Source organism: Oncorhynchus clarkii, chromosome 25 (assembly GCF_045791955.1).
Source record: "Oncorhynchus clarkii lewisi isolate Uvic-CL-2024 chromosome 25, UVic_Ocla_1.0, whole genome shotgun sequence".
NCBI lineage: Eukaryota > Metazoa > Chordata > Actinopteri > Salmoniformes > Salmonidae > Oncorhynchus > Oncorhynchus clarkii.
In genome coordinates, this window is record NC_092171.1 from 423777 (window position 1) to 449025 (window position 25249).

Consider the following 25249-nt stretch of genomic DNA (forward strand, 5'->3'; position numbering starts at 1 on the left):
TACTGGTGAAAAATGCCCCCACAGCACCATGCTTCACTGTAGGGATAGTGTCAGGTTTCCTTCAGACGTTATACTTGGCATTCAGGCCAAAGAGTTGAATCTTGGTTTCATCAGACCAGAGAATCTTGTTTCCCATGGTCTGAGAGACTTTAGGTGCTTTTTGGCAAACTCCAAGTGGGCTGTCGTGCCATTTACTGAGGAGTGGCTTCCGTCTGGCCACTCTACCATAAAGGCCTGATTGGTGGAGTTCTGCAGAGAGGGTTGTCCTTCTTGAAGGTTCTCCCATCTAAACAGAGGAAGTTCTTGGTCACCTCCCTGACCAAGGCCCTTCTCCCCCGGTTGCTCAGTTTGGCCGGACACTGTATGTAATGGGGAATTGATAGACGTTAACTGTCAAACGTGAACAATCCACACAATGAAGTTCTGAAACAATGAATGTGCACAAAGTCACGGAAGAGTGCATTCAGGAGAGATATCGTGCGTTGTGCCACACTCCCCTTCTTGTACCGTGCCATCCCACGACCTCTGCAATGGATTAGTTTTGGCCTCCGCAATTGATTAGTTGACAGAGATGGGTGCAAATAATACAGGTGCCTCGTGTGCCATAAAAAAATACATATATAATTTGCTGTGTGTAGTACTCTGTATGGACAGATAAGATGAGACTGGGGTGTGTGAGCAGCCAGCTTGTGTGTAACCTACCCGCCACCTTGTGACCCTTCCCTGACCTTTCTGTGACTGTGAGGCTAAAGCAAAAGACAGATGGGAGGGGTCTGCATCACTCCAGGGGCAGTCCTGCTGAGTGTAAGCTTATAGCCAATATGCTTTCAAATAGGCTTCTCTGTCTAAAGTCATACTACCATTGATCTCAATGACTTTGTAGCCATCGGCGTGGTATATATAGGCATGCTTAATCATATACAGTGTTTATTTCCTTCTTACTTATAAGTTATATATTTTGTCCACAAACAACATTTCCATGTTTTTATTGTAAATGATTGATGGGAAATAGATGAGCTTGGATAACTTTTTCTTTCAATCAAACTTTGAGATAATAACAAGAGGGAGAGCTCTGTTGATCTAGCTAGATTGTGTCAAACACAATCAAATATTTATATTTTCATTATGATGTTTTCTTTTCTCCATGAAAACAATTCAATATTAGAATAGATTCGATACAATTAGATAGTATTAGCCTGCTGAGCTAAAGCTAAGGCATTAGCTCAGGAGCCAACGCAAGTCTCCAGGTTCCAGACAAGGGTAAACATCACTCGAACTTGCTCGCAAACAACCTCAGATGCAGTATGTTGTGTTGAATCATTATTCACTGTAACATCAAATATACAGTACTTTATCCACATTTTGTTACGTTACAGCCTTATTGTTTTTTCCCCTCATCACCCTACACACCATACCCTATAATGACAAAGCAAAAATGGAAATATCACATTTACATAAGTATTCAGACCCTTTACTGCAGCGATTACAGGCTTGAGGCTTCTTGGGTATGAAGATACAAGCTTGGCACACCTGTATTTGGGGAGTTTCTCCCATTCTTCTCTGCAGATCCTCTGTTTGGTTGGAAGGGGAGTGTCGCTGCACAGCTATTTTCAAGTCTCTCCAGAGATGTTTGATCGGGTTCATTTCTGGGCTCTGGCTGGGCCACTCAAGGACATTCAGAGATTTGTCCCAAAGCCACTCCTGCGTTGTCTTGTCTGTGTGCTTAGGGTCGTTGTCCTGTTGGAAGGAGAACCTTCGCCCCAGTCTGACATCCTGAGCGCTCTGTAGCAGGTTTACATCAAGGATCTCTCTGTACTTTGCTCCATTCATATTTCCCTCAATCCTGACTGGTCTCCCAGTACCTGCCGCTGAAAAACACCCCACAGCATGATGCTGCCACCACCATGTTTCACCATAGGGATGGTTCCAGGATTCCTACAGACGTGTGACACTTGGCATTCAGGCCAAAGAGTCCAATCTTGGTTTCATCAGACCAGAGAACCTTGTTTCTCATGGTCTGCGAGTCCTTTAGGTGACTTTTGGAAAACTCCAAGTGAGCTGTCATGTGCCTTTTACTGAAAATTGGCTGGCCACTACCATAAAGGCCTGAGTGCTGCAAAGAGGGTTGTCTTCTTGAAGGTTCTCCCATCTAAACACAGGAAGTCTGGTGCTCTGTCCGAGTCACCTCCCTGAGCGAGGCCCTTCTCCCCTGATTGCTCAGTTTGGCCGGGCGGCCAGCTCTAGGAAGTCTTGGTGGTTCTAAACTTCTTCCATTTAAGATAGATGGAGGCCACTGTGGTCTTGGGGACCTTCAATGCTCATAAATGTTCTGGTACCCTTCCCCAGATCTGTGCCTCAACACAATCCTGTCTCGCACCTCAACGAACAATTCCTTCAACCTCATGGCTTGGTTTTTGCTCTGACATGCACTCTCAACTGTGGGAAAGGTGTGTGCCTTTCCAAATCATGTCCAATCAATTGAAGTTACCACAGGTGGACTCCAATCAAGTTGTAGAAACATCTCAGGATGATCAATGGAAACAGGATGCACCTGAGCTCAATTTCGTGTCTCATAGCAAAGGTTCTGAATACTTATGTCAATAATGTATTTCTGTTTTTATTTTTTGATTCTTCAGAGGAAGAAAAAACTAATGTTTTTGCTTCGTCATTATGGGATATTGTGTGTAGATTAATGAGGGGGGGGGGGGGGGATAATTTAAGCAATTTTAGAATGAGGCTGTAACGTAACAAAATGTGGAAAAGGTCAAGGGGCCTGAATTCTGAATGCACTGTATGTGATAGATACTAGGACTGACCCCAATTAGTCGACTAGACGATTGTTTGGTCAATAGGCTGTTAGTCGATCGATAATTGTTTTAGTTGAGCAGTAGCAAATATATATAATTTTTTTAATCAAACAGTGCACTTAAAGCATGATACAAGTTCAATGCATATATATATTTATTTTATTAAAACACATCCAGAGATGTCTAATATATGGAAAAATACACATTTTAAAATGTTGGTCAAAAGAACAGACGACTTTCGGTTGCCAAGATTTTTTTTCTTCGGGGACAGCCCTAATACGTACATCAACATTGGACTAAACCTTTACCCTTTGGGTTAATAGTCACACTGAAGCTCCTGTGCACCTCTTCTTGCTTCTCTAGTAGCAATTTTGGTTTTCATTTGACAAGAACGAGACAGCCCTCGCTGCTAAGCTGTTTTCAATTTCTTGTCAGCTTTCAGCTCATAGAGGGGCCCTCTTCTTCTTTACTGCATAGTTGCATTCTTTGAACCACAGAAAAATGGTCTTTCTCATTTCTGCATTGGGGAAAGTAAAGCTTCAATGCTACAGTGACAGTGCTTAGAATGTACACTGAGTTTACAAAACATTATTAACGCCTGCTCTTTCCATGACAGACTGACCAGGTGAAAGCTTATGGTCCCTTATTGATGTCACCTGTTAAATTCACTTCAATCAGTGTAAATGAAGGGGAGGAGACAGGTTAAAGAAGTATTTTTAAGCCTTGAGACAATTGAGACATGGATTGTGTGTGTGCCATTCAGAGGGTGAATGGGCAAGACACAAGATTGAAGTGCCTTTGAACCGGGTATGGTAGTTGCCAGGCGCACCTGTTTGAGTGTGTCAAAAACTGAAACACAGCTGGATTTTTCGCGCTCAATCGTTTCCTGTGTGTATCAAGAATGGTCCAGCACCCAAAGGACATCCAGCCAACTTGACACAACTGTGGGAAGCATTGGAGTCAACATTGGCCAGCATCCCTGTTGAACACCTTTGACACCTTGTAGAGTCCATTCCCTGATGAATTGAGGCTGTTCTGAGGGAAAACGAGGGTTCAACTCAATATTAGGAAGCTGTTCCTAATGATTTGTACATTGTGTATATTGGCGAGGCTATTTTTAGGTGTAGAAGAGTATTGATAAATGGCATTTCAAGGAAACTAACAAAGAATGATATGTCACAGTTGTGTGTGGCTGAGGGGAATTAACATCAGTTAGAATGGTGATGTATGCATACACACACACACACACATTCACGCAAACATGCTAAAACCAGTCTGCTTTTCTTTTTTGTTACAGGGAGGGCCTATGCCCCAGAGTTCTACTATGACACATACAGTGCGTTGTGGCAGAACCGGCCCAGGGTCTACGGCTTCAAGCTACAGTGGACCCAGCAGAACCCCCTGTCTGTGGACCGCATCGTGGCCTACCGACTCGGGATGAAACAGGTGAGCAAGAATACAGGGACCTTCTCTCACTTTTATGCTCTCGGTTTTGTCCCAGTTTCACCCTTTTACGTCTGCTTTTGTCTCAAAGGTAAGAGATCAATAAAGTTTGTATGTTTGAATTAACTGTAGCACACACTAGTTCCTAATTGTGTTGTCACTCATGAGAGTGAGTTCTATTGCAACAAATGTTATTACTCTGCAGTCATTTCATGCAGAAAGACTAAACCAAGGAGATTGATAAGCTTTGCAGAAGATGAGCCTGAGACCTAACGTATCCAATCCCACTAAAGCTTGTGCATGATGCACTTGTGAATACATTAGCATTTGTACTTTCTGACTGCGTCACATTCTCTTGTGGGGATCATACCCCCCCACCAACCTCCATGTTGGTGGTGTTCCAGTTAGGGATGGCATTCCCTCTCCCTCAACATCAGCACTGTCATCACTCAGCTGGAATAGAGGAGTCCTCAGCCACTTGTAATGACATCACACTGCGTGATTTATTCCCCGTCAGGGTTGTCATTGCCTGGTTCAAAGTCAACACTAAGTAAAACAAGTCACTGATTTCATTCATTTTTTTCTTAACAAAATTACCGGTCTTGTGTGCTGTTAGTCATCACTGCTGGGAACTGAGAACATTTTTTGGGGGTACTTTGTACACATCAGGTGTTCTGCCCAGTGGTTTCACACATGTTGGAGGCAACTCTCTTACACGACACGCTCAGCATTATTATTAGCACACTGAAGCACATTTTCACTGACTGCACAGATTTATTTTAGGCTCGAGGGACTTCTTTAAGTGCTTGAGCTGGGTGGCTTTTTACATGGGAGGTGGTGCATCTGTATCGTCATTGAGTCGGCCCAAGTTCCAGTTCTGTTCTACCTTTTTTCGTTCATCTCTCCTGCTTTCGTGTTTTCTTTATTATGACAAAGCAGCTAGCAATTGTTTCTTATTTCCTCATTCTTGCTAGGTCTGCATAGGAGAGGAGCATGACATAGGTGATTCTACAGAAGTGGTGAAAATTGCAGTCTCACCCCCCAACAAAAAAAAATTAAGAAAATTCACGTTTCGTTCGGTTGTTTGTTATTTTGTTTGTGTTCATTCGTTAAATAATTTAAGAATGTACGCTTACCACGCTGCGCCTTGGTCTCCTTCGTACAACGGACGTGACAGAAGAACCCACCATAAAAGGACCAAGCAGCGTACTCAAGAGGAGTGGACATCCTGGGCCCGGGAGAAAGATGAGTGGAGGACATCTTGGACCTGGGAGGAGGTAATGGCAGGGGACAAGACTCTGCCATGGAAGCAGGTGGAAACAGCGCAGGAGGAACGGCGACAATACGAGGGGACACGGCCTTCACGGAAGCCCGAGAGGCAGCCCCAAGATTTTTTGGGGGGAGGCACACACGAGGAGATTGGCTGAGTCAGATTGGAGACCTGAGCCAACTCCTCGTGCTTACTGTGGGGAGCGTGTGATTGGTCAGGCACCGTGTTATTCAGAGATAGATGCACACGGTGTCTCTAGGTGTCTCTAGTTCGCATTCATAGCCCGGTGCGCTCTATTCCAGCTCCTCGCATTTGCCGGACTAGAATGGACATCCAGGCAGGACACATTGAGCCAGCTCTACGTTCCAGATCTCCAATGCGTCTCCACGGCCCAGTGTATCATGTGCCTGCTCCCCGCACTCGCCCTGAGGTGCATGTCACCAGCCTGGTACCACCAGTGCCGGAACCACGCACCAGGCCTCCAGTGCGCCTCCAGAGTCCAGTACGTCCTGTGCCTGCTCCTCGCACCTGCCCTGAGGTGCATGTCTCCAGCCCGGTACCACGCACCAGGTCTCCAGTGCGCCTCCAGAGTCCAGTACGTCCTGTGTCTGCTCCTCGCACCTGCCCTGAGGTGCATGTCTCCAGCCCAGTACCACCAGTACCGGCACCTCACACCAGGTATCCAGTGCGACTCAGCAGTCCAGAGCTTCCGGCAACAGTACCCAGTCCAGAGCTTCCGGCGACAGAACCTGGTCCAGAGCTTCCGGCGACGTTTAACAGTCCGGAACCTCCAACGACGGGCCACAGTCCGGAACCTCCGAGGGTAGATGCCCACCTGGACCCTCCCCTATTCAAGATGGCAGTCTCAGACTGAAGTATGTAACGAACATAGAGAAGCGGAAGAATTCCGTTTGAGTCTCAGGCAAGAGTTGGACAACATGTCCTAGAGAGGAATCTCTCGCGAGAAACGGGGCGTTGAGCTCAGAAAAGAATTTACTAAATGAAATTCAAATAATTGAATCGACGTTGGTCAATTAGGTGTTTAAAAACCGAAATTAAACCACATTTTGGTTAATTGCTCAACACTCTGTTAGCTATGGGAATGATTTAATGTCCAAAGTAAGTCACAATTGTCCAAACCGAAACGGTCACAACTGAAACAGTTGACCCATTATTGATATATATATTATTTAGTGTGTCATTATGGTGTCTGTGACAGCACGGGCAGTGCCATTGAGACCAATGTTCCCTCAAATTTTTGGGGGCACTGAGCAAATTTTCTGTCTTGTGAGCGGAAACTTAAACGTTGTGAGAATTCTGTGCAACTTCCGGCATGGGTTTACAGTGCCCTTACAGTTTTAGAAAGTATCCAATAGGCTGTTGTGGCTATTTTAGCATAATGTAGGCCTATCAACAAAATAAATGGAGCAAATCCCATTACATTTTGGAAATAATGGAATGGAAATAGCTTTTTATTTCTATGATATAGCCTACAGTAGCCTATATGTGGTGTTTACACAGGCCTACATTATACAGGCCTACATTACATAAGACGTTTTTACTTCATGAAGGACTTGACATTTATTTTTTACTTACAACACCATAGTAACACCATAGGCCAAATAGGTGACCATAAATTGCATTGTATTGTGTTGTAAAGAAACCACTTTACAAAATAAAATGAATCATTATTACCATACAGAGAATAAAACAATGTAGACTACCTCTCTGCTTAAGGCTTGAATATGCAAATAGCCATGTCTCAAAACACAACACTGCCACTTTAATTCAGACATAAGCTTTTTACCTGACTGACTTTTCAAAAATAGCTTGAAATGTAGGCTACACGTTTTGTGCTCTTGTAGGAAGCAGTAACTCCCCATTGTTGACCTATACTCATCTATAACTGGGCTAATAACTAGCCAAAAAATATTAACAAATGTGCACGCGCGTGGCACTGCGCTCTGATCTGATCTGAAAAGCCCATTCACTCGAGGGTGATTGAAAAGACCTCTTGTTCGCTACCAGGTCAATAGAATTCTACGCCGTTGTCTCTGTCTACAACAAAATCACAATCTTGCCAAGTTAGAATTGTTTTGGTTTGTTGCATTGAAAAGGGGCGGATATCATTTGGATTCGACCACTGAAAAAACGTTGATCTATATAGTGCGAACTCAGTGAGGTTCAATCTCTTGCATCTCTGTGCTAAGTGGCATTTCTTCTGCACTGCATGCCGGAGAGGGAACATTGAGGCTATCAACATTTTAAAGGTCCAATGCAGCCGTTTTATCTCAATATCAAATAATTTTTTGGTAACAATTTAAGTACCTTACTATGATTGTTTTCAATTAAAATTGTCAAAAATAAATAAATTGCTTCTTAGCAAAGAGCAGTTTCTCAAGCAAGAATATTCCTATGACTGTCTGGGAGTGGTCTGAGTGGGTAGGGGAAAATGGAAAACTAGCTGTTATTGGCAGAGAGGTTTGGAATTGTCTTTCTTATTGGTCTAACTATACTTAACAAAAATATAAACGCAACATGCAACAATTTCATTGATTTTACTGAATTATACAGTGAGGGGAAAAAGTATTTGATCCCCTGCTGATTTTGTACGTTTGCCCACTGACAAAGAAATGATCAGTCTATTATTTTAATGGTAGGTTTATTTGAACACTGAGAGACAGAATAACAACAAAAGAATCCAGAAAAACACGTCAAAAATGTTATAAATTGATTTGCATTTTAATGAGGGATATAAGTATTTGACCCCTCTGCAAAATATGACTTAGTACTTGGTGGCAAAACCCTTGTTGGCAATCACAGAGGTCAGACGTTTCTTGTAGTTGGCTACCAGGTTTGCACACATCTCAGGAGGGATTTTGTCCCATTCCTCTTTGCAGATCTTCTCCAAGTCATTAAGGTTTCGAGGCTGATGTTTGGCAACTCGAACCTTCAGCTCCCTCCATAGATTTTCTATGGGATTAAGGTCTGGAGACTGGCTAGGCCACTCCAGGACCTTAATGTCCGTCTTCTTGAGCCACTCCTTTGTTGCCTTGGCCGTGTGTTTTGGGTCATTGTCATGCTGGAATACCCACCCACGACCCATTTTCAATGCTCTGGCTGAGGGAAGGAGGTTCCCACCCAAGATTTGATGGTACATGGCCCCGTCCATCGTCCCTTTGATGCGGTGAAGTTGTCCTGTCCCATTAGCAGAAAAACACCCCCAAAGCATAATGTTTCCACCTCCATGTTTGACGGTGGGGATGGTGTTCTTGGGGTCATAGGCAGCATTCCCCCTCCTCCAAACACGGCGAGTTGAGTTGATGCCAAAGAGCTCCATTTTGGTCTCATCTGACCACAACACTTTCACCCAGTTGTCCTCTGAATCATTTAGATGTTCATTGGCAAACTTCAGACGGGCATGTATATGTGCTTTCTTGAGCAGGGGGACCTTGCGGGCGCTGCAGGATTTCAGTCCTTCACGGCGTAGTGTGTTACCAATTGTTTTCTTGGTGACTATGCTCCCAGCTGCCTTGAGATCATTGACAAGATCCTCCCGTGTAGTTCTGGGCTGATTCCTCACCGTTTTCATGATCATTGCAACTCCACAAGGTGCGATCTTGCATGGAGCCCCAGGCCGAGGGAGATTGACAGTTATTTTGTGTTTCTTCCATTTGCGAATAATCGCACCAACTGTTGTCACCTTCTCACCAAGCTGCTTGTCCCTGACATCCTTGGAGAGCTCTTTGGTCTTGGCCATGGTGGAGAGTTTGGAATCTGATTGATTGATTGATTGCTTCTGTGGACAAGTGTCTTTTATATAGGAGGTTAGATTAGATTAGGAGCACTCCCTTTAAGAGTGTGCTCCTAATCTCAGCTCGTTTCCTGTATAAAAGACACCTGGGAGCCAGAAATGTTTCTGATTGAGAGGGTGTCAAATACTTATTTCCCTCATTAAAATGCAAATCAATTTATAACATTTTTGACATGCGTTTTTCTGGAAATCAGTCAATTGAAATAAATTCATTAGGCCCTAATCTATGAATTTCACATGACTGGGAATACACATATACATCCGTTAGTCACAGATACCTTAAAAAAAATGGGCCTCCGGCTCTCGTCATGGTATTTTTGTGCATTCAAATTGCCATGGATAAAATGTAATTGTATTCATTGTCCGTAGTTTATGCATGCCCATATCATAACCCTACCTCCACTATAGGGTACACTGTTCACAATGTTGACATCAGCAAACCGCTCGCCCACATAACGCCAAACACGAGGTCTGCGGATGTGAGGCCAGTCGGACATACTGCCAAATTCTCTAAAACAACATTTGAGGCAGCTTATGGTAGGAAAATGAACATTAAATTATCTGGCAACAGCTCTGGTGGACATTCCTGCAGTCAGCACGCCAATTGCACGCTCCCTCAAAACGTGAGACATCTGTGGCTTTGTGTGACAATCTGCACATTTTAGTGGCCTTTTGTCCCCAGCACAAGGTGCACCTATGTAATGATCAAGCTGTTTAATCAGCTTATTGATATGCCACACCTGTCAGGTGGATGGATTATCTTGGCAAAGGATAAATGGTCACTAACAGGGATGTAAACACATTTGGGTGTATGGAACATTTCTGGAATCTTTTATTTCAGCTCATGAAACATAGGACCAACACTTTACATGTTGCGTTTATATTTTTGTTCAGTGTAATTTACCACCTGGTGATGTCACTAGGGAGGCCAAAACTCCATCCCACCAAAGCAGGCTGAATTTTCAGGCGGTCTTTTCAAACAGCTCTTACACCAAAAGGGCATATCATCATTTTCACACTATTATTCCAAAAAATCATGTTTTTGACAGCACTGGGCCTTTAAGGTGTGCTATGCTAAACTGAGTAATGTCTCCTGGACTGATTCTCGTGGACAGATGAAATGGCTATTAATCAAATCAAATCAAATGTATTTATATAGCCCTTCGTACATCAGCTGATATCTCAAAGTGCTGTACAGAAACCCAGCCTAAAAACCCCAAACAGCAAGCAATGCAGGTGTAGAAGCACGGTGGCTAGGAACAACTTCCTAGAAAGGCCAAAACCTAGGAAGAAACCTAGAGAGGAACCAGGCTATATGGGGTGGCCAGTCCTCTTCTGGGTGTGCCGGGTAGAGATTATAACAGAACATGGCCAAGATGTTCAAATGTTCATAAATGACCAACATGGTCAAATAATAATAATCACAGGCAGAACAGTTGAAACTGGAGCAGTAGCACGGCCAGGTGGACTGGGGACAGCAAGGAGTCATCATGTCAGGTAGTCCTGAGGCATGGTCCTAGGGCTCAGGTCCTCCGAGAGAGAGAAAGAAAGAGAGAATTAGAGCATACTTAAATTCACACAGGACACCGGATAGGACAGGAGAAGTACTCCAGATATAACAAACTGACCCTAGCCCCCCGACACAAACTACTGCAGCATAAATACTGGAGGCTGAGACAGGAGGGGCCAGGAGACACTGTGGCCCCATCCGGGGATGTGATTACGAGCAGCAGTAGTTCCTGGTTTTGGGTTTTTGTCATTGACCATTTGGACGAATCAGGATTGGGTGAAGGCCGTGCTTAAACTGGTGCAGTGATTTTTTTTAAGCCTGTGCGCAGATGATAAACGTTTTCCACAAGATTACACAGCCACAGAGTCAAAATTGTCTATCGTAAAAATTCATGAAAAGAAATGTGCTTATTGGCCATGATAAACACAGTTTAATTTAGCGGAAGGGCGGGGTTTGGCCAAGAGTTTCCTTTTGCAAGAAAGGGAGGACTTCGGCATTCCACCCACCCCCCAGAAGTAAAACAGGAAATGACAAACTTTTGCAAGATAATTTTACTTCTGGGTAAATGAGATTACTGATTACTGAGTTTACAGAGGACCACCATGGACGAGTGAAGACCAGTAAAAATAGTAGAATATTCAGATGCATAGCCAGCAAGGGGGCTCCAACCCTCCAAGAGCCCAAACATTGACATCTATTTGGCCAAATTTTATTTGTCACATACACATTGTTAGCAGATGTTAATGCTTGTGCTTCTAGTTCCGACCATGCAGTAATATTTAACAAGTAATCTAACCTAACAATTTCACAACAACTACCTTATATACACACAAGTGTAAAGGAATGAATAAGAATATGTACATACAAATATATGAATGAGTGAGTATGATGATGATATGATACATTTTTATTTTACTAGGTAAGTCAGTTAAGAACAAATTCTTATTTTCAATGACAGCCTAGGGGCAGAACAACAGATTTGTACTTTGTCAGCTCAAGGGTTTGAACTTGCAACCATTCCGGTTACTAGTCCAACGCTCTAACCACTAGGCTACCCTGCCACCCCAGGGTATGTAAACATTATATAAAGTGTCATTGTTTAAAGTGGCTGGTGATACATTTATTACATCAATTGTTCATTATTAAAGTGGCAGCAGTCACTCAATGTTAGTGATGGCTGTTTAACAGTCTGATGGCCTTGAGATAGAAGCTGTTTTTCAGTCTCTCGGTCTCCGCTTTGATGCACCTGCACTGACCTCGCCTTCTGGATGATAGAGGGGTGAACAGGCAGTGGCTCGGGTGGTTGATGATCTTTTTGGCCTTCCTGTGACATTGGGTGGTGTAGGTGTCCTGGAGGGCAGGTAGTTTGTCCCCGGTGATGCGTTGTGCAGACCTCACTACCCTCTGGAGAGCCTTACAGGCGGAGCAATTGCCGTACCAGGTGGTGATACAGCCCGACAGGATGCTCTCGATTGTGCATCTGTAAAAGTTTGTGAGCGTTTTTGGTGACAAGCCGAATTTCTTCAGACTCCTGAGGTTGAAGAGGCGCTGCTGCGCCTTCTTCACCACGCTGTCTGTGTGGGTGGACCATTTCAGTTTGTCCGTGATGTGTACGCCGAGGAACTTTAAAAACGTTCCACCTTCTCCACTACTGTCCCGTCGATGTGGATAGGGGGCTGCTCCCTCTGCTGTTTCCTGAAGTCCACGATCATCTCCTTTGTTTTGTTGACTTTGAGGGTGAGGTTATTTTCCTGATACCACACTCCGAGGGCCCTCACCTCCTCCCTGTAGGCCGTCTCGTCGTTGTTGGTAATCAAGCCTACCACTGTAGTGTCGTCTGCAAACTTAATGATTGAGTTGGAGGTGTGCATGGCCAAGGAGTCATGGGTGAACAGGGAGTACAGGAGAGGGCTCAGAACGCACACTTGTGGGGCCCCAGTGTTGAGGATCAGCGGGGTGGAGAGGTTCCCTACCCTCACCACCTGGGGGCGGCCCGTCATGAAGTCCAGGACCCAGTTGCACAGGGCAGGGTCGAGACCCAGGGTCTCAAGTTTAATGACGAGTTTGGAGGGTACTATGGTGTGAAATGCTGAGCTATAGTCGATGAGCAGCATTCTTACATAGGTATTCCTCTTGTCCAGATGGGTTAGGGCAGTGTGATTGCAATTGCATTGTCTGTGGACCTATTTGGGCGGTAAGCAAATTGGAGTGGGTCTAGGGTGTCAGGTAGGGTGGAGGTGATATGGTCCATGAAAAGTCTCTCAAAGCACTTTCTTGGGAACAGGAACAATGGTGGCCCTCTTGAAGCATGTGGGAACAGCAGACTGGGATAAGAATTGATTGAATATGTCTGTCAACACACCAGCCAGCTGGTCTGCGCATGCTCTGATGACGTGGCTGGGGATGCCGTCTGGGCCGCCAGCCTTGTGAGGGTTAACACATTTAAATGTTTTACTCACATTGGCTGCAGTGAAGGAGAGCCTGCAGGTTTTGGTAGCGGGCCGTGTCAGTGGCACTGTATTGTCCACAAAGTGAGCAAAGGAGTTGTTTTGTTTGTCTGGGAGCAAGACATCGTGGACATCGAAGAGAATTCTCTTGGTGGGTTCCGCATTTGTTTGTAAGGAATTCTAGGTCAGGTGAACAAAAGGACTTGAGTTCCGGTATGTTGTTATGATGTTATGATCACACCACATCTCTTTAATCATAAGGCATACACCCCCACCCTTCTTCTTACCAGAGAGATGTTTGTTTCTGTTGGCGCGATGCGTGAAGAAACCAGGTGGCTGTACCGACTCTGATAACGTATCCCGAGTGAACCATGTTTCCGTGAAACAAAGAACGTTACAATCTCTGATGTCTCTCTGGAAGGCAACCTTGCTCAGATTTTGTCTACCTTGTTGTCAAGAGACTGGACTTTGGCGAGTAGTATGCTCGGGAGCGGTGCATGATGTGCCCGTCTATGGAGCCTGACCAGAAGAGCACTTCGTCTGCCCCTTCTGCAGTGCCGTTGTTTTGGGTCTGTACTATACTCTACTGTGCTCTACTGTATTCTACTGTGCTGTGCTCTACTGTATTCTACTGTGCTGTTCTCTACTGTACTGTTTTGTGCTCTACTATACCCCACTGTATGCTACTGTGTTCATACAAAGACTCAATCATGGACACACTTACTGACAGTTGTGGCTGCTTCGCGTGATGTATTGCTGTCTCTACCTTCTTGCCCTTTGTGCTGTTGTCTGTACCCAATAATGTTTGTACCATGTTGTGCTGCTGCCATGTGTTGCTACCATGTTGTTGTCATGTTGTGTTGCTGCTATGCTATGTTATGTTGTCTTAGGTCTCTCTTTTTATGTAGTTTTGTGGTGTCTCTTGTCGTGATGTGTGTTTTGTCTTATATTTTTTTAAATCCCCGTCCCCGCAGGAGGCCTTTTGGTAGGCCCACATTGTAAATAAGAATTTGTTCTTGACTGACTTGCCTATTTAAATAAAGGATAAATAAAATATATACTGTACAAGTCAGTTAAGAACAAATTATTATTTACAATGACGGCCGACCTAAAGGCCACAAAACACAAAACATGGTACAAACATTATTGTGCACAGACAACAGCACAAAGGTCAAGAAGGTAGAGACAGCAATATATCACGCGAAGCGGCCACAACTGTTAGTAAGAGTGTCCATGATTTGAGTCTTGGAATGAAGAGATTGAGATAAAACTGTCCAGTTTGAGTGTTTTTTGCAGCTCGTTCCAGTCGCTAGCTGCAGCGAACTGAGAAGAGGAGCGACCCAGGGATCTGTGTGCTTTTAGGGATTTTTAACAGAATGTGACTGGCAGTACGGGTGTTGTATGTGGAGGATGAGGACTGCAGTAGGTGAAAGCCCTCAATGGCAATGTCTATAATAAAATAAGTTATATCCATCTAGAGTCCTCCCTTAATCTCTATGATTGACACTTGACATCACAACGCCTGCTATTTTGCCAAAATAAAGATGGGTGAAGTGATCATTTAAACATCTAACAACATAATTAATTAGATGCGTAAGTAATTAAATCAACAAGTTTCAGATTCATACCTGTACAATCAACATTGAACATTTTACAGAGAAAAATAGAGATTCTATTTCTCTAAATTCAATTTAAAGTGTTTGAAAATCAGATTCAACATGTTTGTACTAATTTTTTAATTTGGTATACAAATACATTTTATAAATGTTATCTGCAATAGAAGGTTAATCAAAATGATCGCTATGTAATGGTTCTCCCTTTACTGCAAGATTTTGGACAAATTTAGTGTGGTAAGGAATTCAGGTAAATATTTCAAATATGCAATACAAAGAATGTGTGTTTGTATAGTGTATATATGTCCACCTGACACATTTTGGAAGTTTGGGGAAAAATAGGACACACGTTTTCATATATATTGTTTTATTCCCCAAATTGCACCACTTCTGTAGAATTACCCATATAAGAGTCAGCAACAAAGCTGGGGGGGGGCAAGAACAGGAGATGAGTGAGGGCAGGAAACTAATTAACGACTTCACCCAGAGGGGAATAGCTGCCAAAATAAGGTGAGGAACCAGTGATAGAATTCACTAGAACAGAGGATAGCTGTGTGCGCCGTGATTACATGTGCGTGAGCTATGTCTGAAAACCAGCCAGCCAGTATCTTTTAGTGGGAGAGGAGAAGTCGCTGCTGGGTAAAAAGAGGACTCTTTCACTCTTCCGGACTCATCACATTGGATGTGCCCGGTTTTCACAGTCTCTGTCAGCCCCTCTTTTGTTTAAAAGACAACATTCTCTAACCACCTGTCTTTTGCAATGGTAGCACATTATGGAGAGCTTGTATTGTGGTTTTACTCGCCAGGTTCAGTACAGTGGTTTCCTGGATGAGGCCCATCCATCATGGAAGTATGGCTGGTGACTGCTCTCTCCTTTCCGCCTGGCTCAGTGCCTGCTGTGCCCACACACTCCTCTCACCCTCTCTAGGCTGGCACTCCGGCGCTCACTCACATTTGCTCACGTGTGACATTTTCAGGACACCAGCCGCTGGTTGACGTTTATTGTCATTATTCTTGTCCTGCAGGCAGAACTGAACAATTTCCTTTTAGATAGGCCAGCTGCAAATTCAATATGGCAATATTGTAAACAATTCCTGAAAGCAAAAGAAGTGCTACTACTTTTTGATCTTTACAGTAATTTTAGGCATTAGGGTTAGCAGTTTGTTTATGTTTTAAATCAGATTTGATGACTTTGTGGCTATGCTAACTGGTGACCACTTTGCAGGGCTGCCTCCAGAACAAGATTCATGACGAAAAAGGCTAACCTGCATAACTTAAACCTCATCACGGCAGACTGGACACTTGCAGTTCCTAGCAATTTTATTTTATTTTTCTGTTATTTTACCAGGTAAATTGACTGTGAAAACATTCTCATTTGCAGCAACAACCTGGGGAATAGTTACAGGGGAGAGGAGGGGGATTAATGAGCCAATTGTAAACTGGGGATTATTAGGTGACCGTGATGGTTTGAGGGCCAGATTGGGAATTTAGCCAGGACACCGGGGTTAACACACCTACAATAAGTGCCATGGGATCTTTAATAACCTCAGAGAGTCACGACTACCGTTTAACATCCCATCTGATAGACAGCACCCTACGCAGGGCAGTGTCCCCAATCACTGCCCGGGGGCATTGGGATATCCTTTTAGACCAGAGGAAAGAGTGCCTCCTACTGGCTCTCCAACACCACTTCCAGCAGCATCTGGTCTCCCATCCAGGAACTGACCAGGACCAACTCTGCTTAGCTTTAGATGCAAGCCAGCAGTGGTATGCAGGGTGGTATGCTGCTGGCATAACAGCAATAAATGGGCTATAGGTATGGATTTTTTTAATAACATGCCTATTTGTGTTTTACAGCTAATTGATCTTTAATTGAGAATAAGAGCAGGGAAATCTCTAGTCATTTGTCACGGGTGTCGTTGGAAGTAGACCAAGGTGCAGCGTGGTGAGTGTACATTTTATTTTATTTTAAAATGTCGCCAACAAAACAACAAATGAAAGAAACAACCGTGAAGCTTACTGGGCTAAGTACCACAAACACAGTTAACTACCCACACTGAAAGGAGGGAAAAAGGGCTACCTATGATTCCCAATCAGAGACAACGATAGACAGCTGTCCCTGATTGAGAACCATACCCAGCCAAAACATAGAAATAAAGAAACCTAGAAAACAAAAAATAGAATGCCCACCCCACATCACACCCTGACCTTACCAAATAGAGAAATAAAACATCTCTCTAAGGTCAGGGCGTGACATCATTTGTGTCCCTCTAGATCTGACAGCAATACTAGTGAAAAGACTACTCACTAATTTGTAGTATTATATTACCCTGTAAACCAGGAATTGTATGAAATAATATCCATGGGGAAAACAAAGCAGCACCATCTTTGGCCATCAAACTGAAGGCAAACAGAACAAATACTTGACATAAAATCAGTCAAAAGTAAATCAAACCCCACTTCTTGTTTTGAAGTGTTAAGCGTTGGAGATTTTCATATTGTTTCTAATTTCCTCAGCTTTCATCATTGTTTTGCCCTTGCCTTTAAAATCTTGTTAGGGAGAAGGTAATTGCTTTTCAAATGAGCTTATTCTGTTTGAGTATGAATGCTTTCCAGCGCTTTTTATATTGTCTGTGTCCAGTTGGCTGGTTTGATTTTAGAGTTTAATTTAGTCCTTGTGTGTGTGTGTGTGTGTGTGTGTGTGTATATGTGTGTGAACAAAGTGTTTCTTCCCAATCCAATCATTTGCCAAAATGACAGATAACCAGTCCTATTCTTTAAGCAGAATTAGCCTGCTATTATTCTCTCTGTATTGTGCGTAGTTTAATTGCATTGTTTTCCGGGCAACGAGTAATGATGAATAATGAACACTTCCATTCACTTTTTAATCACTTCCACTTTTCCAACATCATGGCTTTGGCGTCACAAACTATTTACATAATGAGGAAATGATAGCTACCTTGATGATGAGATGTCACCATTATTATACGCATTAGTCGCAGTGGTCTAAGGACATGCAGATTAATTCTCATAGTTACAAGCCAACCGATAACAGAGTTAGTCTCACTTCGGCTGGGGGATTTGGCGTCGGCAAAGACTATGTGAGCCTATATCACGTTCTCACCAAACACGCTATGTCGCTATCTTCCGCTCTCATTCTTTATCCTTGATAACAATAGCTGATCAGATCCCAGATGGATCAAGCCATTGGGAGTTCGGGGATCAGCCCGGGCTGCCTAGAAGTGTTGCAATTCCACTGTAACAATGTCATCATACAGCTCCAGTGTTGCAGCAAGTGGGAAGTAGCATCCCATTAATTCATTCTGAGGAAGAAAGGCAGTTTGTCCCTCTGTTGGTTTGGACTGGTTGGCTGGTTGTCTGGCCGGTTGTCTGTCTGTCCATTTGTCTTTCAATACCCATTTCCATGGTAAATTGTGTGCAAGGGAGGGAGGAGGGAGGTAGGGGGGGAGTCAGAGGGGTAACGTCCTTCGTGACGCTAACTCTCCAAGCTCCCATCTTTTTCAGCCAGGGGACCCAGAGGCGGTTGTTTCCGATCGTGCGACCCAGCAGGACACCCTTATCCAATTGTGCACCCCATATCCGCCTCTGATTCCCGTGCCCCCATACTGTTTATCCACTTCATTTATTCAATGGTGAGTTCCCTCTTCTCTCGCTCACTCACTCTCCCTCCCACCCACACCTAAACTACTGCTAATAGCGTATTAAACTCAACTTCACATACAGTGTCGTCTTGCTCAGTATTAATAGTCAAGGCCGGAACATTTTTAGTTAGTTACCTGCAATTTATCTAGCATCCTAACAAGGCCACATGTAACAACTCATTCACACTCCCCCTTTCAACTCCCCCTCCCTCTTTAGTACACTACCGTTAGAATATCTGTTTCACAAAGTGATTTTCTTGTCCTTGTCGTACCTGATAGGGATACATAGCCTATTGCAAATACAGAAGTATTTAGTTGTATATTTCATATTTACTGGATATCTTTAAAAATGTATTATATATTTACTGGATATATCATCATATTCACTCTCTCCCTATCACAGTCTGCTGTCACCACTTGCTTCAAAATGTCCACCATTGTTCCTGTACCCCAGAGAGTTAAGGTAACTGAACTAAATGACTATTGCTTTGAGAGGCTAGTTAAGGATCATATCGCCTTACCAGACACCTTTTGACCCACTACAATTTGCATAACACCCCAATAGATCCACAGATGATGCAATAGCACTGCACACTGCCCTATCCCATCTGGACAAGAGGAATACCTATGTAAGAATGTTGTTCATTGACTACTGAACCTTCAACACCATAGCACCATCCAAATTCATCATTAAGCACGATGAGACAGCCTACTGGGAGGAGGTGAGGGGCCTGGCGGAGTGATGCCAGGAAAATAACCTCTTCCCTCAACAAAACAAAGGAGTTGATCGTGGACTTCTGGAGACTGCAGAGGGAGCATGCCCCCAAATCAAAAGGGCCGCTGAGGGGCCTCAACAGGGCCGCAGAGAAGCTGAAAAGCTTCAAGTTCCTCAGCGTACACATCACTGACAATCTTAAATGGTCGACCCACACAGACAGTGTGGTGAAAAAGGCGCAACAGGGCCTCTTCAACCTCAGGAGGCTGAAGAAATGAGGCTTGGCCCCTAAGACCCTCACAAACCTTTACAGATGCACCATTGAGAGCATCCTGTCTGGCTCTATCACCGGCCTGGTACGGCAACTTCATACTCTGCAACTGCAGGGCTCCCTAGAAGGTGGTGCGGTCTGCCCAACGCATCACTGGGGGCACGGCACACTGCCTGCCCTCCAGGACAGCTACAGCACCCACAGGAAAGCCAATAAGATTATCAAGGACCTCAGCCACCCAAACCACTGCCTGTTTGCCCTGCTATCATCCAGAAGGCAAGGTCAGTACAGGTGCATCAAAGCTGGGACTGAGAAACTGAAAAACAGCCATCAGACTGTTAAATAGCCATCACTAGCCCGTCTCCACCCAGTTCCCTGCCCTGAACTTAGTCACCGTCACTAGCCGGCTACCACCCGGTTACTCAACCCTACACCTTAGAGGCTGCTGCCCTATGTATATAGACATGGAACACTTGTCACTTTAATAATGGAACTATTTTACTAATTTCGTATGTATGATATTGTATTCTAGTCAAGGCCATCCTATTCACCTATTGCTGTAAATATACTATTATATCCTACAAATTCTTCAGATATACTACATATTCTATCCACATACTGTCCATAATGTCTATACATCCCATCATATATACACTGCTCAAAAAACATAAAGGGAACACTTAAACAACACAATGTAACTCCAAGTCAATCACACTTCTGTGAAATCAAACTGTACACTTAGGAAGCAACACTGATTGACAATAAATTTCACATGCTGTTGTGCAAATGGAATAGACAACAGGTGGAAATTATAGGCAATTAGCAAGACACCCCCAATAAAGGAGTGGTTCTGCAGGTGGTGACCACAGACCACTTCTCAGTTCCTATGCTTCCTGGCTGATGTTTTGGTCACTTTTGAATGCTGGCGGTGCTTTCACTCTAGTGGTAGCATGAGACGGAGTCTACAACCCACACAAGTGGCTCAGGTAGTGCAGCTCATCCAGGATGGCACATCAATGCAAGCTGGGGCAAGAAGGTTTGCTGTGTCTGTCAGCGTAGTGTCCAGAGCATGGAGGCACTACCAGGAGAAAGGCCAGTACATCAGGAGACGTGGAGGAGGCCGTAGGAGGTCACCAACCCAGCAGCAGGACCGCTACCTCCGCCTTTGTGCAAGGAGGAGCAGGAGGAGCACTGCCAGAGCCCTGCAAAATGACCTCCAGCAGGACACAAATGTGCATGTGTCTGCTCAAACACCCAACATCGTTTGGCATTTGCCAGAGAACACCAAGATTGGCAAATTCACCACTGGCGCCCTGTGCTCTTCACAGATGAAAACAGGTTCACACTGAGCACATGTGACAGAGTCTGGAGACGCCGTGGAGAACGTTCTGATGCCTGCAACATCCTCCAGCAGACCGGTTTGGCGGTGGGTCAGTCATGGTGTGGGCTGGCATTTCTTTGGGGGGCCGCACAGCCCTCCATGTGCTCGCCAGAGGTAGCCTGACTGCCATTAGGTACCGAGATGAGATCCTCAGACCCCTTGTGAGACCATATGCTGGTGCGGTTGGCCCTGGGTTCCTCCTAATGCAAGACAATGCTAGACCTCATGTGGCTGGAGTGTGTCAGCAGTTCCTGCAAGAGGAAGGCATTGATGCTATGGATTGGCCCGCCCGTTCCCCAGACCTGAATCCAATTGAGCACATCTGGGACATCATGTCTCGCTCCAAGGCCACGTTGCACCACATACTGTCCAGGAGTTGGCGGATGCTTTAGTCCAGGTCTGGGAGGAGATCCCTCAGGAGACCATCCGCCACCTCATCAGGAGCATGACCAGGCGTTGTAGGGAGGTCATACAGGCACGTGGAGGCCACACACACTACTGAGCCTCATTTTGACTTGTTTTAAGGACATTATATCAAAGTTGGATCAGCCTGTAGTGTGGTCTTCCACTTTAATTTTTTAGTGTGACTCCAAATCCAGACCTCCATGGGTTGATCAATTTGATTTCCACTGATCATTTTTGTGTGATTTTGTTGTCAGTACATTCAACTATGTAACGGCAGGGTAGCCTAGTGGTTAGAGCGGTGGACTAGTAACCGCAAGGTTGCAAGTTCAAATCCCCGAGCTGACAAGGTACAAATCTGTCGTTCTGCCCCTGAAGAGGCAGTTAATCCACTGTTCTTAGGCCGTCATTGAAAATAAGAATTTGTTCTTAACTAACTTGCCTAGTAAAAAAAAGTATTTAATAAGAATATTTCATTCATTCAGATCTAGGATGTGTTCCCTTTATGTTTTTGAGCAGTGTATATATACAGTTGAAGTCGGAAGTTTACATACACTTAGTCATTAAAACTTGTTTTCAACCACCCCACAGATTTCTTGTTAACAAACTATCCTTTTGGAAAGTTGGTTAGGTCATCTACTTTGTGCATGACACAAGTAATTTTTCCAACAATTGTTTACAGACAGATTATTTCACTTATAATTCACTGTATCACAATACAGAAGTATCAGAAGTATACGTACACTAATTGGACTGTGCCTTTAAACAGCTTGGAAAATTCCAGAAAATTATGTCATGTCTTTAGAAGCTTCTGATAGGATAATTGACATCATTTGAGTCAATTGGAGGTGTACCTGTGGATGTATTTCAAGGCCTACCTTCAAACTCGATGCCTATTTGCTTGACATCATTGGAAAATTAAAAGAAATCATCCACGACCTCAGAAAAATAATTGTAGACCTCCAAAAATTCAGGTCATCCTTGGGAGCAATTTCCAAACGCCTGAAGGTACCAAGTTCATCTGTACAAACAATAGACACCATGGGACCCCACAGCCATCATACCGCTCAGGAAGGAGATGCGTCTCCTAGAGATGAACGTACGTTGGTGCGAAAAGTGCAAATCACACTGGAACAACAACAGATGACCTTGTGAAGATGCTGGAGGAAACAGGTACAAAAGTATCTTAATCCACAGTAAAACGAGTCCTGCATCGACATAACCTGAAAAGCCGGTCAGCAAGAGAGAACCCACTGCTCCAAAACCGCCATAAAAAAAACAGACTACGGTTTGCAACTGCACTTGGGGACAAATATTGTACTTTTTGGAGAAATGTCCTCTGGTCTGATGAAACAAAAATAGAACTGTTGGCCATATTGACCATTGTTATGTTTGGAGGAAAAAGGGGGAGGCTTGCAAGCCGAAGAACACCAACCCAATCGTGAAGCACGGAGGTGGCAGCATCATGTTGTGGGGGTGCTTTGCTGCAGGAGGGACTACTATTTTATACCCCATGCATACTTCCAAGTTGGGGAAAAAATGGCTTAAGGACAACAAAGTCAAGGTATTGGAGTGGTCATCACAAAGCTCTGACCTCAATCACATAGAACATTTTTGTGGGCAGAACTGAAAAATTCTGTGTGAGCATGGAGACCAACAAACCTGACTCAGTTACACCAGTTCTGTCAGTGGGAATGGGCCAACATTCACCCAACTTATTGTGCGAAGCTTGTGGAAGGCTACCCGAAACGTTTGACCCAAGTTTGACCCAACAATTTAAAGACAATGCTACCAAATACTAATTCAGTGTATGTAAACTTCTGACCCACTGGGAATGTGATGAAAGAAATAAAAGCTGAAATAAATCCTTCTCTCTACTATTATTCTGACATTTCACATTCTTAAAATAAAGTGGTGATCCTAATTGACCTTAGATTGGGAATTTTTACGAGGATTAAATGTCAGGAATTTTGAAAAACTGAGTTTAAATGTATTTGGCTAAGGTGTATGGAAACTTCCGACTTCAACTGTGTATATATATATATATACTCAGCAAAAAAATAAACGTCCTCTCACTGTCAACTGCGTTTATTTTCAGCAAACTTAACATGTGTAAATATTTGTATGAACATAACAAGATTCAACGACTGAGACATAAACTGAACAAGTTCCACAGAAATGGAATAATGTGTCCCTGAACAAAGGGGGGTCAAAATCAAAAGTAACAGTCAGTTGTTTAACACTTTTTTGGTTACTACATGATTCCATAAGTGTTATTTCCCAGTTTTGATGTCTTCACTATTATTCTACAATGTATAAAATAGTAAAAATAATGAACTCTCTTGAATGAGTAGGTGTGTCCATACTTTTGACTGGTACTGTATAAAGCCAAGGCAACTCTGCAGTCCAGCGCGACACCACTGAAGGGCCTAGTGCGGCAACAAGCTTTGGACATTAAAGAGAGGACTACTCCGTGTTTATACATCCTGACAGAGCATAGAAAAGGAGGAGATGAGGAGAAATTCCAAGTCCAAGTCGCAGCGAGTTTCCACGCCTTGGCCTCGAGTGCTCACAGTGTGTTTGTCATCCTTGGCATCATTAGCCTGGCTTTCTGTTTCATTGTCATCGTCATCAACTGACTGTGCATTTGCAAACATGTCTTGTGTCAGAATTAGTGTGGAGGATAAAACAATTGGGTATTGCTCAAACAGATTAGAACGAACTCAAGGCTAATTGGTTCCATTTTAATGATTTAGTGATGTTTGCTTTTTGCGAGAAAGAGGCCTCGGATTGAATTCTCCCCGGATTGTTATTTACTCAGAGTAAATGATTTTCCCCCTCATCTCCTGTGGATTTGAGGCCTAGTTTTCTGTATCCCGATGAATCGCAGAGGAAGTGAGAGGGGGAATTTGCATGAGAAGGGATATCTTTCTTCTTCTGTCTCTTTCTCCCTCTACCTCTCTCTCCCCCTTTACACAACAATATTTGCAGAACGATGACTTGAATAAGAAGTGAGAGTCGTTTCCATGGCAACACTGCGTTTTACCTCCAACAGGCATTGCATAGCAGAATACAAAAAGGGCAGCGCTGATTGTAGTTGAAGAGACTTCAATAAAGAGTTTTTGCAAGTTCTTACCCTGACATTGGATTTCTTCATAGTCACCATTTTGGTGGATCACATGACATTTTGTCTAACTGTGTATGCAACCATACATGAGAGTCAGTATCTGCTCTCTCTCTCAATATCTCTAAGCAGTAAATGCTAAAAGGTGGGTGCATATTTATAGAGGACATAGCATTGAGTCACGATTTTAATTACCATAAAAAGAACCATGGCATTCAAATCACCATTATCACCGTGAATGACCCTAACATGGAACGTTAATGGCTCTTGTCTTCTCTACCTCCTACCTGCAACGTGGGCAATCATCAAAACGAGCCGATCTATAGCTAAAGGACTCCTGACATCTCCAGGTGTGATAAGTAAAAATGTTGTCTTGGTCTGTTATCTAGTACTGTATTTTTGCTAGCGAGGGCCATCTACTTGTGATTCTGATTCCCAGAAGCCTACTTGATATGTGAACTGCTGACTGCTCATAACTTGCAGCTGATTGTTGACACATCAACCAGGATTAAGGGGCAATTTGTGACTGTTTTGTTAATCAGTGCCTGTATTGGAGGGGGAGTAGTTTCTCCTTTTTACGTAGTTATTCTCAGATCTAATTTTACTATTTTGTAGCTTTGTCAACTATGTGTGTTTTCTTTTCCTGTTCACTCCTCTGTAGCCTTTACAGATGCCCCCCACCCCTTGGCTGCAACCCTTCTAATTTACTGTACCCTGCTGGCACAACCCCTGTACAATTCATGTTCTCTGGCAGCGTTTGGAACTGTCGATCTACTGTCAAGAACGCAGA

At 43.8% G+C, this 25249-nt stretch overlaps 1 protein-coding gene across 1 annotated transcript in view; it reads left to right on the forward strand.

The window, feature by feature from the left end:
* LOC139383491 (MAM domain-containing glycosylphosphatidylinositol anchor protein 2-like) overlaps positions 1-25249 on the forward strand; it is a 240466-nt gene that overhangs the window by 171173 nt on the left and 44044 nt on the right. Inside the window, exon 10 of the mRNA XM_071128049.1 lies at positions 4105-4253. Coding sequence (XP_070984150.1) covers positions 4105-4253 — 149 coding nt within the window. The remainder of the gene's footprint in view (positions 1-4104; positions 4254-25249) is intronic.